At 41.2% G+C, this 13639-nt stretch overlaps 1 protein-coding gene across 8 annotated transcripts in view; it reads right to left on the bottom strand.

Annotated features, from left to right (window-relative positions):
- The window catches only part of NTNG1 (netrin G1), a 301578-nt gene extending 288264 nt beyond the window's left edge, over window positions 1-13314 (bottom strand). For all 8 annotated transcript variants that reach the window (XM_029063769.2, XM_029063766.2, XM_029063765.2 and 5 more), the window contains exons 1-2: window positions 13082-13314; window positions 4194-4924 (exon numbers count right to left, since the gene is read on the bottom strand). In XM_029063769.2, the coding sequence (XP_028919602.1) occupies window positions 4194-4439 (246 nt within the window). In that variant the 5' untranslated portion in view covers window positions 4440-4924; window positions 13082-13314. The remainder of the gene's footprint in view (window positions 1-4193; window positions 4925-13081) is intronic.
- Between the last annotated feature and the right edge of the window lie 325 nt (window positions 13315-13639).

Below are 13639 nucleotides of genomic sequence, written 5' to 3' on the forward strand. Positions count from 1 at the left end.
TCAGTTTACTTATTTATAACTGGTTTACTGAAGGATCCTAATGCTCGCAGTTTTCCAGATAGGCACAACTTTAAACAGACCTTGCTGAAAGCCACCTGAAATTAAATGAGTTGCAAATTTTAAGTGGACCACCCTTTTTGAGATATGGAGCTTTTTTTAATTGAACTGTATAATTGGTGTAAATACAGTGACTCGTTTGTGGAATCCCTTTCAGGGATGTGTATTTTCTCGCTTTGTTTTCAGGTAAATTCAATGCTAATGGAAGTTGTCCCTTAGAAGTCACTGGACCTAGGAGCATTTATATAAATGCAAAACAAATGACAATCAGAGACAGGGTGGCCCTCCTAAATCATCTTTCCAAGGTGTCTTAAGCCTAAACTGAAGTTGTAGCTACAGGAAAGATGGAACAGCAGATTTCCTAAGCAGATCCCTCCCTCTATACTTAGCCTCACTCCTGCAGATGCTAATAAGAATGTATCATTTGTAATGATGTTTACTGAAATTTTGGCAGCAAACATGCAAAGGGAAATCCACCTGCAAATATGATGACTGTGTGTTCACATGTGCCTGTGGTATGCATGTGATGTGTATATGCATATGTTTAATAGACCAAAGAGCATGTCAAAGAACAGGGACGACCAGTGTCTAAAGTCATAAGTGAGTTTATAATTCCCATAAATCTCTGGGCTAAGGCACACACCTAAATGGGCCTGACAATACAAATCCTGAAGTTGCTTTCCATTCAGGAACTCTTAGGCTAAAGAAGTTTGTGGAAAAGCCTAATATTTCAAAGTTTTCTAATATGTTTCTATACAGGACTATTACCACTGACTCTGCCAGTAACATCAATCAGTGGTATTTATTCAGTGCTTACCATAAAGGGCAGAGCACTTTACTAAGCACATTGGCTGCTCACAACAAGCTTAGTCTGGAGATGTATTTACAGTTTAGTTACATGCACCCAAAGAGACCTAAAGTTGCATTTAGAGGATAAATTATTAAATCTATTATAACAACAGCATACATATTTAAGAGTGCAAAGGAAACATTAGGGAATGCCTTAAAACTTAGCATTTTCCCTTGAAAAACTTCTATGTTCAGAGAGTAATGCAAACCACAAAATAGTGAGACTCCCAAATCAGGGTGAAACTCTACTGTTCATAAAGCCCAGTGTTGTGGGCACTAAGTGAGCTTCTACATAGCTACAGCAGACATTCAACAAATATGCTTCAGAATTTGAGAATTGGGATCGTTAAGGACAAATTTTCAATTTTATGTTTCAGCTTTTACACCCCTCAGAGATTGGAATCGAGACTTCCCTCCCATTTCAGTTACATGAACAAAGTTTTGCCTGCCAGCTGCATAACTTAATGGAAAGGGCAGAAGCCTGGGAGTCAGAGGACAACATGGATTCTAATCTTAATTCTGCCACTTGACTGCTGTGTGACTTAAGTCTAGTCACTTAACTTCTCAGTGCGTCAGGTTCCTCATCTGTAAAATGGTTATTAAATACTGTTCTCCCTCTTACTTAGAATGTGAGCCCCAATGTGGGACAGGTACTGTGCCTGACCTACTTAACTTGCTTCTCCCCTAGCACTTATGACATTCCTTGGCATACAGTAAGCATTTAAATACCATTACTGTTATTATTATTACCACCCTTGCAGACTGTCTTTACCCCAATTTCCTTTCAAAGAGCAACAAACTACCAAACTTTTTTCAAAAGGAACTTTTGAACAGTTAAATTTCTAACTTGTGATCTTGAGCTTCTGAACTATATTCTGTTGCCTTTCATTATTAATAATAATGATAACAATAATGGTATTTGTTATCAATAAAACCCTTACTGTTTGCCAAGCACTGTATTAAGGATTGAGGTAGATACAAGCAAATCAGGTTGGACACAGCCCTTGGTCCCACATGGCGCTCCTAGTCTTATTCCCCATTTTACAGATGAGGTTACAGGCACAGAGAAGTGAAGTCACTTGCCCAAGGAAACACAGCAGACAAGCAGTAGATCCAGATTAGAACCCACGACCTTCTGACTCCCAGGCCCGTGCTCAGTCTCTCGTTCTCCAACCATAGACATTAAGGCAGTGTCGTAATAACCAGTCATTATCTGTTCCCACCACTTGATTCAGTTTGTTTTCCACAATGTTCCTAGTTCACTACTGTCATAATTATGGTGATGACGATGAACTAGGGAGATCACCTTGGAAAATCATGCTCGTATCTTGTTCAATCCTCAGTGAAGAAATATGATCCCTAACAGGTAAATTCCTCAGCATGATGGACAGGAGATGGCATTGTGTTGCTGAAGGCAGAACATGGCTGCTGTACATATGAAACTATGAACCATATTGATAGAGAAAGAGAGGGGGTGGGCGAGGGGAGGGGATGAAGTGAGGGAGCGTCTGAACTATTTATAAGTGCACACTGAGAAAGTCTTTCATTTTAAATTATTTCTATAAATTAAGCATTAAAAAAAGAGTCTCATTTCCAGTGTAATCTAAACTTCTATATGTTACAGACAAATGGAACATAAGAGTTGTTGGCTAGACCTTTTCCCAAAACATAAGGAATTGAGAATTTTACCCTGTCATATAAAAGGTAATTTCCTCCAGAACTGAAATAAATTCTTGAATTTGGCCTCTGGCTTTGCATCAAAAATTACTAAACATACCTTCATAAATGCACATTTTTCCCATCCTGCAGATTCGCTTAAGTCTCATTAATCCATCAGAAGGAAAATATTTTGGGGAATTCTGTAGTTGCTAAAATTCAGCTTTTTATACTGTACAGACCTGCTTTCCAAGGAACATACTTATATATTTTGAAATATTCAATCTTGGGGCACTTCTGTTGCAGTGATATCTAAACATCAACCTCTCTTCTCCAAAAAAATCAGGCACAACCTGCAGTTTAACCAGTCCCCAAAGGCACATCTGAAAAACTGTAAGTCCTTAGTTTGTGGGTTAAAGCTCTTTTCATTGTTCCAAATTGTTTCCTGTTAAAAACCTTTTCCATCATGCTAAGTATAAAATGATCTTATGCTAATTTACCTCACTGGGGATCATGCACAGATGTTACTTTGATTAATAGGTTCAGCATTCCCAAAATGCCAGACCAGGCTCAAGACTATAAAATCAAATAAGAAATTATATTAAAACCCACATACCATTATATATGTTATTCTGGTGAGAAAACAGTGGGGGAGTTATAGCTATTTCAGCAAAGACCTACTGAAAATAAGGGGAATGATACTGAAAAAGGAATATTCACATTGAGATAGTTGATGTATTTACCACAGAATATATATAATGCAATGTATTTCATAGACTAGAATTTTCAACCACTACTCCAATATCTAAATCTTTTGTTAAAATGTGACTTAAGCAATGCACTATGATTTTCAATGCCTATTTTATGATTAAAAGAAAATTACCAGATATCCAACAATTCTGTTGCCTAATTTTGCAAATCTTGGAGCCAATGTCATCCTTTTACACCTGGTACAATGTATTGCCACCTAATATTTGCTTGACATGCCAATCGTGATTCTGAAATCTCCCAGGTGAATTGGTCTTTATTAGCAAGTGCAATATTGAAAAGAAAAGCAGAGGACAAACTTGGGCATCCTCTCAGAAAAAGACCACTCACTACAGTTTAGTACTGCTAGCCTCTTACTTTTTGACTTCATGCACATTCTTAGCCAAAAATCCCAAAGAGTGATAGTACTTTTCTGATTGGGGACTAATGACCAGGCTCACTTTAATCAATCATATTCATTGACTGCTTACTATGTGCAGAGCATTAAGTGCCTGAGAGGTCCTTAGCACACTCATCATAAACTGGACCCAGGCTTAAATTGTGTCTGTGGACACTTACTGTGACTGGGACTTTTCTCCTTTAAACATTTAAGATACTCAGAGACATAAGTTTGAGCTTTCACATCCAGTGGTATTCTTTAATAAGTGAACTCTGCTGTAGCTGCACCTCTCTTAAGGAAGCGGAAGGTCAAACTATTTTCCTAAATACCGCAAACCTCCACCAATAATGAAGCCATCACATGACAACAAATCCACTCCATGAGACTTCTGCCCAAGTTATATCTATCTACTCATGGAGGAACCAGGTACATGGGGGTACATCCCTCTTAACACACATGTGGAATTTGAAAAGTATTGCCTCACCATTGCACAGAACGTCTCTGGAGGATCTCCGCAGGTAATGTCAGGGGGATCCAGTTTCACTTTCAAGTATTTTGTCATATCTGTGGCTTCCGGCTGGCAGGCCATGTAATCCCAAACTATCCCTTCTTCCGTGTAAATCTGAGTCTTGCATACATCGTAATGTCCCCACACGGATGGATAATGCTGCATCACTGAACTCACGGTGACCCAAAGGGCGTGAAGTGACAAGAATCTGGAGAAATACATTTCTAAATCCTGGGGAAGTCTCCTGGACAACTTGAACCAGGGCTTGTTTCAACAGAATCGAGATAGTTTACATACAGGTTGGTGTATGAGTCCCAACCCGGGATCCAAAACCAGGGGTGGGGCGAAACAGTCAGGATAGAGCAGTGCTTTTTCGGGTAAATTTAGTACTTTGGTGAAAGCCTAACATACTCAAGTGACAGCCTTTGACATTAGCTTGGAGCTCTTTTTTTTTTTGTCTTACAATGTGTCTATAAGAGGGTTTCTTTTGTTGTTGTTTTTGTAAAAGATGCGAGAATTAGATGATAATTTAGCCAAGCGGTGGTTCTTCAATTGTACTGCCAATAACCCTGAGTGATCCTCTCTGCTCACGGATCCCAAGGGGCATCCAGGAGCGCTGATAAATCAGTATCCGGAGCAAAAGGATGAGTGTCTACAGCCTTGTGTCTGTTCCCCATCAATCATTCGTTTCTTCTGGCACCAACACCCTTTAAGAAACAAAGAAGAGCAAGAGTTATTGTCCCAGAATCGATGCATTATAAATATATGATATGTAGAGATACTGGCACACTGATACAATGTGAAGCAGGTTGGGGTAATAATGATAACCTTTGCTGCACAGCTTTGTTAGAATGAACAAACCAAGAAAATCATTCATAATAGAAAGAGATTTTGCTATGAAGGACTACATGCCTCTATAACAAATGCAGGTTTCCAGCATTCAGGTGAGTTTCAGCCTTTGGCTTCAACAATATTTCCATCTTTGACAAAACTGATAGCACAAAGGAGAATTTCAGTATCTTAGATATGCCGTATCGCTAAAACGAATTCCTCAAGGAGAACAATGGAAAACGAGTTCTTTTATTATGACAAAGAGATGTCAACTACCTGTAAGCCTTTTGTCTCTTGGCAGAGGGACCTTAAAGATATCCAAATTCCTTGCACACTCCTTAGCTTTTGCTAGCTGGGATAAAATGCAGTATTACTGGTATTAGTCTGTCCCTTTAGATTTACCCGTTAATCCTGGAAGGGCTTACCATTTTTTGGTTTAGCTGTATTTAGTGATAAAGATAAGAGTCAGGTTATGGCAAATCATTAAAAATAAAGCCCAAAATAGGCATTTCCCCTCTATATGGATTTTCTATTTTCTTAGCTCTAGGTATCCACTTTTTCATCTGAAGTACATTTCTACATCAGAAAGATGATTTGTCTCAACAGCCAATAGTATATGCTACATTAGGACTGAAAGCTCTATAGAAAAAAAAATTGCCTTTGAAATTCATGCATAAAAATAAGAAGGTTTTGCTTACAAGCTCACTCGAAGATGAATATGACACTAGTTTAAAAATAGAATGAAAGTGCCAAGTTGAAAATAGTTTCAGTTGGCTGTTATTTTTCCAATACAGTACTAACAATCTATATAGTGACAGAAGTGTCATTTCACTAAATGTTACTACCAAATTGACCATCAGAAATGAATAAAAGTTTATAATTAAAACATAGGATACATTTTGAGCGATACCTTATGTTGGCACAGTCGCCTGCTTAATCCGCCTTCTTCTAATTTTATAACCAAAATGACAGATCTCCTCCACAATTCAAGAGTGGTGGAGACCGATGGTTTTAGCAAACACCGTTATAAACACCCCATTTCACATGACGCATATTAAGCATGCAAATTTACAGACTCCAAAACAGTATAGCACTAGGGTTTCTGTTTTTAAATAATGCACCATCTTAAAATGAACCCAATCCAATCACTAGGAATGCCAACAGATGGTTGAATTGTGTTTCCATAGCAAAGTAATTTGTAATAATTGCTTTATGGATCCAAGTGCAATTTTCATTATATTCAATTCATAAAATGTTATCCTACAGCTGCAATTTATGATATTTTCTATTAGGAAGTGTAGTGAATATTTGAATTTGCATGAAGCAATAATTAGCAGTTTGAATATGTTGAAGTTCAAATTTGAATGTCCCATTTTCTGGTCATCTAAAAAGTTCAAAAATAGACCTTTATTTTTTTAAAACAAAGGGAGCTACATAGAATTAAGTGTTATGACTATTTTCACCCTTATCTTGTCCTATTTTGTCAGCTCTGAGTATGTTTTTAGAAAAATCCATTAGTGCAGTACTCTACAAAACTATTTGTAAAGGTGTTAAAATGGAGGCAGGATTCACTTTCTGGGTGCATTTTTTTTTTTTTTTTACAATCTATTCACTACTCCGTGCGGGTGGGGGGCAGGGGGAAAGCATAAAAAAATACATATGGTCAGTAAACGAGTGCTGTTTTTGAATAGTAAGCTAGTTATAATAAAAAGATTTTTTTTCATTTCAGTTTTCAAATTCAGCCATACGACCTTAAGATGCAGATTCTTTGCTGCAGGACCTGTTTTGAGTATGGATTTTCCTCGAATACCACGTGAAAATACATTTTCTCATTCTCATTTTAAGTACATTTTAAAATTCTTGATCAAATTTCATCTCATTCTCTCCCCAACCATCCTGCCTAAAATTTGCCTTCACTTTCCACTTCTCTTCCCTGGTCCCTTTTGCCTTACCACTTCTCTTTTTGTCTTCCAACCTATTGTCACTGATATTTTAAACCATAGGTAAGCAGAGCCCCATAGGAGCTCCAAATCCATGTAGTCACTGCAGCAGAGAGAGAGTGTGTATGTGTATACGTATGCATGTGTACAGCAAACAAAAGTTAACAGCATTCATGCCATGAGACTACAATACTCTCCCTATAACGAATTCTCATTGAAGTCAAAGTCATAATGATGGTCATTACACAGACTTATAGACTATAACACTGATTGAATTTAGTGCAATGACAAGGAAAAAGTGCAGGGGAGTGTAAGATATTGAATATTAAGCGACATACATTCCTGACAAGAAGCAGCCAATTATAACTTTAATTTCTGGCATATAACCAGTTGTGATTAATAGTTTTCCATTACATTACAGACATATTATTAATGTATTAAAAATGTCAGGCTTTGGCAAGAACTAATATGGCATGGCTCAGTTAGTCTGCAGAATCTACACTTAATGAGCTCCCATTGACACTGAGAAAGCTATTGACCAAAGCCTATTAAAGATCATATGCTAAGAGTCATCGAGGATTTTATAACTCAGGTATGCTATTTATCTCTATTATTTTAGTTTATACTCTAGTTCAAAAGTATGTTCCTCTGGACTATTCCAAATAGACATTTCAGGAAGCCCAGAATCTAAAATGCATAAGAAATTCAGTATCTAAACCTAAAAGTGTAAAATGACACGAAGCCAAAAGAACTATCAAAAGCAGGTATTTACCATTGCAGCTTGTGTATAAGGGCATATGGAAAGAAAAATATGCACCAACAAAAGATTCCCAATTGGAATTTTTTTTTTTTTTAATTTTCAGTCTTGAAACGCTCTCAGGAAAAAAAAAATTGAAACGATGCAGAATGTCAGAGCTGCAAATGATGAGGAAAACTGAGTATGGAAGGAAGGTCATTCTTGGTGATGGACCACTATCACTTTGAAGCCCTAACAAGATGGATTCCTTTGTAAATCTAGATCTTGAAATTTCCTGATGCCTTAACCCCTAAATCTGAGCTAGGTTAGAAGGGCTTTTGGACAAAGGCAGACCAATATGATGCCAATTGCTTGACTCTGAAGACCTTTGAAATTCACAATAGTTAAATATCTGCAAATGGGTGCCCCTTATATGAAGAATCTTTGTCAGTGGAAATTCCCACAGTCATCGTCCTTGCGTTCTGTAGGTCATGGGTGGCTGTAGACATATGTCGATGTAAAATATAACTCTGTATCGCCATAATAATCTCCCCTGAGATGGATGGCAGTGATGTCAAAAAGCAACTATAAAACTGCCTTGCACATCTATAACTTTTTCCAAGTTGCCATAGCTGAGTCAATTTTACCTTGAATGAGGCTTCCAGAAACCAATCCAGTGGCAAGTAGATCACGGCTAGAAATAACCATAATTAAGATCTATTCTGAAGCGATTGCTTTGGAAGGGAAGTATTGTTTTATGCTCTCTGACTGATTTTCAGCGCCTGTGCTATTACCGAACTTCAGGAAGGTAGTGACAATAGAAGGAGCATGTCAGTTTTGTAAACGTTCACCTCTTCAGAGAATATCAAAGAGAGACAACTGTTGACCCAGCTTGCATAGTCACCAATAACTTTTTGATGTAACAAAATGTGTGTTGATATAACAAAACATGTCAAAGAGTGATGAGAGAGATGGAAACAGGTTTCAAATTGTAGTCTACAAAGAAGAGGTCTTTGCTGTAACACAAGCCTATATAAATTCAATATATTGGAGTGAATAAGGCTTTGAAAATGGTTAAAGTAGGATTTAAGGATGTTTTAAGGTTTTATCGATAACCACTTTCCATTTAGAATCTGAAAAAGGGGAAATGCCTTTGTTAAGGTGATATTTTCTTAATTTCCTTTGTCAAAATGCACAGACTGTCATGTGGGCTCTAGTTCTCAGCAAAAGGACAACATTATCATAAACCTACCACTTCTCCAGGTCTTTAACATAATCAAGTGTAAAATATTATTTAAATGATAATTTTTACCAAGGGAAAAATTACTGGGGGACTATGTGGGTGGGGTTTATATATATAAACAATTGATATAGTTAAGGATTGGTAGAATCCACTCAATTCTGACAATTCACAATCAGAAAACCTAGTATAAGAATCTTAAATATCATTTCCACCTAATTTATTTTTCTGTTCAGTGGATAAAAAGCTTGCCGTCTCCCTCCGAGGAAGCCCATCTATAGGTTCAAGTTCCATAGGAAGTCAAGTTTGAAAGAATCAGCACCTGAAGTTCTGCTAACCGAGTTACGAAGGCTGACAGAGTGTAGAAATGTTTTAGATTATGCTAGCTATAACTCGACCTTGTAACAGTATGAGACAAATACTTTAGCATTTCCACATATATATACACACACACAATTTACCTGTAAAATTGAATACAATTCCACAACAACTATCCCTCAAAGCAATGAAATATAACTGCTTGAATAACTTTCCTAAAAGCACTCATATCAAAGCTAACAATTATCCATCTCATGGTCACTTTGGGGCTTGATTTTATTTTTTTTCCTAAAATGTCTAATAATTACTCTCAAAATGGCTGTTATAGGTCCGTCAAAGGGATGAATACCAATGCTCACTCCATATCCAAAAATATCTTCAAAATATCACATGCCCTAAGAAAGTCAGCCAGAGCAGGTCATATCCAACATCGAGGCTTTTTGTTAAAATGACTCATTATTTTATTATCAAGTTATCCCTCGTCTCGGTGTGTGCCACTCCCCTCTTAAATTCATATGTAGAAGCAGCAATGGACAGTTGATCAAAAAGTACCCTGAAGCCAGACCATTTTTTCCCATGTGCTGAAAATTGTTCTGAAAATCCCATTTTTATAGCACCCACGGCATAACTCTAAGATTTGTTTATTTGGGGGAAGGGGCAGAAAACATTCCAGTTAGACCGGTTGTATATTTATTTGGATTTGTTGGATATTGCTGCAGAAACGAAAGTTTAAACCCAGACTTTCTGTCCGCTTGAAGAAAGGCTGAAGTGGCTCATCTTTAAAAAGCTTCTTCTGCGTTTATTTTAGTCCTATGCTTTTGCCTTGAGGAGGGGAAAAAGAAGGGCAAGGAGATAGGGAGGAGGGAAAAAAAAAAAAAAAACCAAACAAACCCAAAACGTTCGAGCCCAATTTAAATGTTGTAGCTTTAAAACCTAATACATTCCAATGAACTTATTAAAAGACTATTGCTGGGTCATTTTTTCTAGGTGATTTAACTAATACAAATAATTGAAAAAAACATTTCGATTTGTTGGGGTTTTTTGCGACTATTTCATTTATCTCGGTTTGAAAAACTCCCTGCAGATTCTGTCATAAAGGAGAGTATTATTTCCAGAACAAGTGGGCTGCCAGATTCACCATATGTTTACTGGATTTCTCAATCTCTTTCACACGAATCTGAATTTCAAAGACTGGCAAATTAGTCTAAGATAATAGTCTCTTTGGGAGGGGGGGGGTATTAGGATTTCGCTTATCACATTTCGTTATGCCCCTTTAACCCCTTTCTTGACTCTTGGATCTTTCCCCACCTCTCTAAACTTTTGAAGTTACCGTCGCCAAATATTTCCACCACGCAACTCCTTCGCTAACCTTGTGAATGTGAGCTCCTCGCATCCTAAAGGGAAGGGATGGCCGATGTCAATGCGTTTTGCTGAGCGTTTGAAGTTTAATTTGAAAATATGAGGCTCGGGGGTGGTGGGAGGGGAGGCGGGAGCCGGGAGAATGTGCCAGGACGAACAATGCCCGAGGACTTTCTTCGCGTCCTAAATACGGCATTCGATGGGGGAGTGAACGAGAGGCGAAGGAGGAAGAGGAGGTGGACCAAGAAAAAAAAAAGTGGAGGAGAAATGAAAATTCCTCTCTTTTCCCGAAACCTAGACAGGCTGCGATGGGAAGGGACACAGCCTCTTCCCAATTAAAGCCTCGCTAGTAATTTTCCTCCCCTGCCCAGCGCAAGGACCGCGCACAGGGCTCCTAAGGGGATGCTGAAAAACTGGTCCCCTGCGAGGATCTGAAACAAACAGCAGAGGGCGCAGTTTCTTTTTTTTTTTTTAAATCCAAACCCTACCCCCTCGCCCTCCCCTTCCATGAATCACTTAATTGGTTATTTTGGAACCCAATACCATTCGGAATTATCCGAATTATATATAGATAGCCACAGATCCACTCGGGAGAGAATAGTTGGGAGCAATTCAATTTCCCCAGCCGAATCGATCAGAGGGGGGTTTAAGTTACCTGCGGAAACCCGCAGGCAGGTCCTGCTCCCTTTCCCCGCCGCCGGCCTTCGGGTGGGAACGTTTTGGCCTCCCCCCGGTAAAAAGGAAGGAGGGAGGAGAAGCGGCTTGGGAAGCCACCGACCTGCATCCCGGACCCCCCCCTGCCCATTATAATAATACTAATAATGGTATTTGTTAAGTGCTATGTGCTGAGCACTGTTCTAAGCGCTGGAGTAGATACAGGGTAATCAGATTGTCCCACGTGGGGCTCATTTTTTAATCCCCATTTTTACAGATGAGGGGCACACGGATAAGTTGTTTCCAGAGCCCCCAAACCTCCTGGAGAGATGCGCCCCTGCCCCATTGGTACCCGCGCCTGAGCGCGGGCCTGGAGAGGGGCGGGAGGGGGGACTCCCGGGGTCCACCCGGTGGGGTCTCCTCCAGCGCTTAGAACAGGGTCTGGCACAGAGTAAGCCCTTAACCAATACCATCATTATAATTATTATTATTATCCGGAGAGGTCTCCTCCACCCAGCCGAAGGGGTCTCCTCCAGCGCTTAGAACAGGGGCCGGCACAGAGTAAGCCCTTAAATACCATAATTAGGATTATTTTCCGGAGAGGTCCCCTCCATCCAGCCGGAGGGGGTCTCCTCCAGCGCTTAGAACAGTGTCTGGCACATAGTAAGCCCTTAACAAATACCATAATTACAAATTATTATTATTATCCGGAGAGGTCTCCTCCGCCCAACCGGCGGGGTCTCTTCCAGCGCCTAGAACAGTGTCTGGCACATAGTAAGCCCTTAAATACTATGGTTATGATTATTTTCCGAAGAGGTCCCCTCCAGTGCTTAGAATAGTGCCTGGCACATAGTAAGCGCTTGACAAATACCATCATTACGATTATTATTGTCCGGAGAGGTCTCCTCCATCCGGAGAGGTCCCCTCCCTCCATCCGGAAGGGTTCTCCTCCAGCGCTTAGAACAGTGCCTGGCACATAATCAATGCTTAACAGGTACCATAATAATAATTATTATCCGGAGAGGGTCTCCTCCAGCGCTTAGAATAGTGCCTGGCACATAATCAACGCTTAGCAGGTACCATAATAATCATAATTATTATTATCCGGAGAGGTCTGGCTCCGTCCGGAGAGGGTCTCCTCCAGCGCTTAGAACAGTGCCTGGCACATAATAAGCGCTTAACAGGTACCATAATAATAATTATTATTATCCGGAGAGGGTCTCCTCCAGCGCTTTGGACAGTGCCTGGCACATAATAAACGCTTAACAGGTACCATAATAATAATAATAATTATTATTATCCGGAGAGGGTCTCCTCCAGCGCTTAGAACAGTGCCTAGCACATAATAAACGCTTAACAGGTACCATAACAACAATAATTCTTATTATCCGGAGAGGTCTCCTCCCTTCGTCCGGAGCGGGTCTCCTCCAGCGCTTAGAACAGTGCCTGGCACATAATAAGCGCTTAACAGGTACTATAATAATAATAATTATCCAGAGAGGTCTCCTCCCTCCATCCGGAGGGGTGTCAAGGGGGTCCCTGGCACCGGAGGGGGTCCCGGTCCAGGCCCCCCTATCCTCCTGCACCCCCGGGTGGCACTGCCCAGGGTGGGTGGGTGGGGAGGGGAAATTGTCTTCCTAAAGTTCCCCTCCGGAGCCTCCCGGGCCGAGAGGGGCGGGGGGGGACGGGGCTGGGGGCAGAGTGGCCCGCAGGGTAGGAGGCAGGGGGATGGAGGGGACTCGGTGGATAAAGAGAAGAGGAGGAGGGGAAAGGAGTGGGTACTTACCGGGTGGCCCCTCTGCCCGGGTGGGACCCTGCTCCTTCCCAGCCCGGTGCCCCTCCGGGGGTGGGCAGCATGGGGGCAGCTGGAGGGAGGGTCCGGTGGGGAGCGGTCAGCGAGCCAGGGACCAAGTGGGGGTCTTCCCCTGCTCCTAGCCCGGAGCGCAGGGTTGGAGTCGGGCAGGTGGATGGAGAGAGGGAGGGAAAAGGACCAGCCACCAAAAAAAAAAAAAAAAAAAAAAAAAAAAAGAAGGTGTCGCCTCCAGGTCCCCCAAACTTTTCCGGGGCGGTCAGCAGCGGGGAGCTGAAGGTGATGATGGAGGGGGTGGCGGGGGTCCGGCCGCGCCCCGCGGTCCCCCGCGCATCCCTAGACGCCTGACCGCAGCGTCCCGGCCCGCAGAGCGTTGGTGCGGGAGGTTGGCGGGCATGGCTCCGGACGCCCCGGGGACGGACACGGGGGGGACCCCCCGGGACCCACGGACGGGAGCCGCACCCACTAACCAACCTCCTCCTCCTCCTCCTCCTCCTCCTGCAAGGATCCTCCCACCCCTCGGTGCAAATCTGG

Source organism: Ornithorhynchus anatinus, chromosome 4 (genome assembly GCF_004115215.2).
Source record: "Ornithorhynchus anatinus isolate Pmale09 chromosome 4, mOrnAna1.pri.v4, whole genome shotgun sequence".
NCBI classification, from domain to species: domain Eukaryota; kingdom Metazoa; phylum Chordata; class Mammalia; order Monotremata; family Ornithorhynchidae; genus Ornithorhynchus; species Ornithorhynchus anatinus.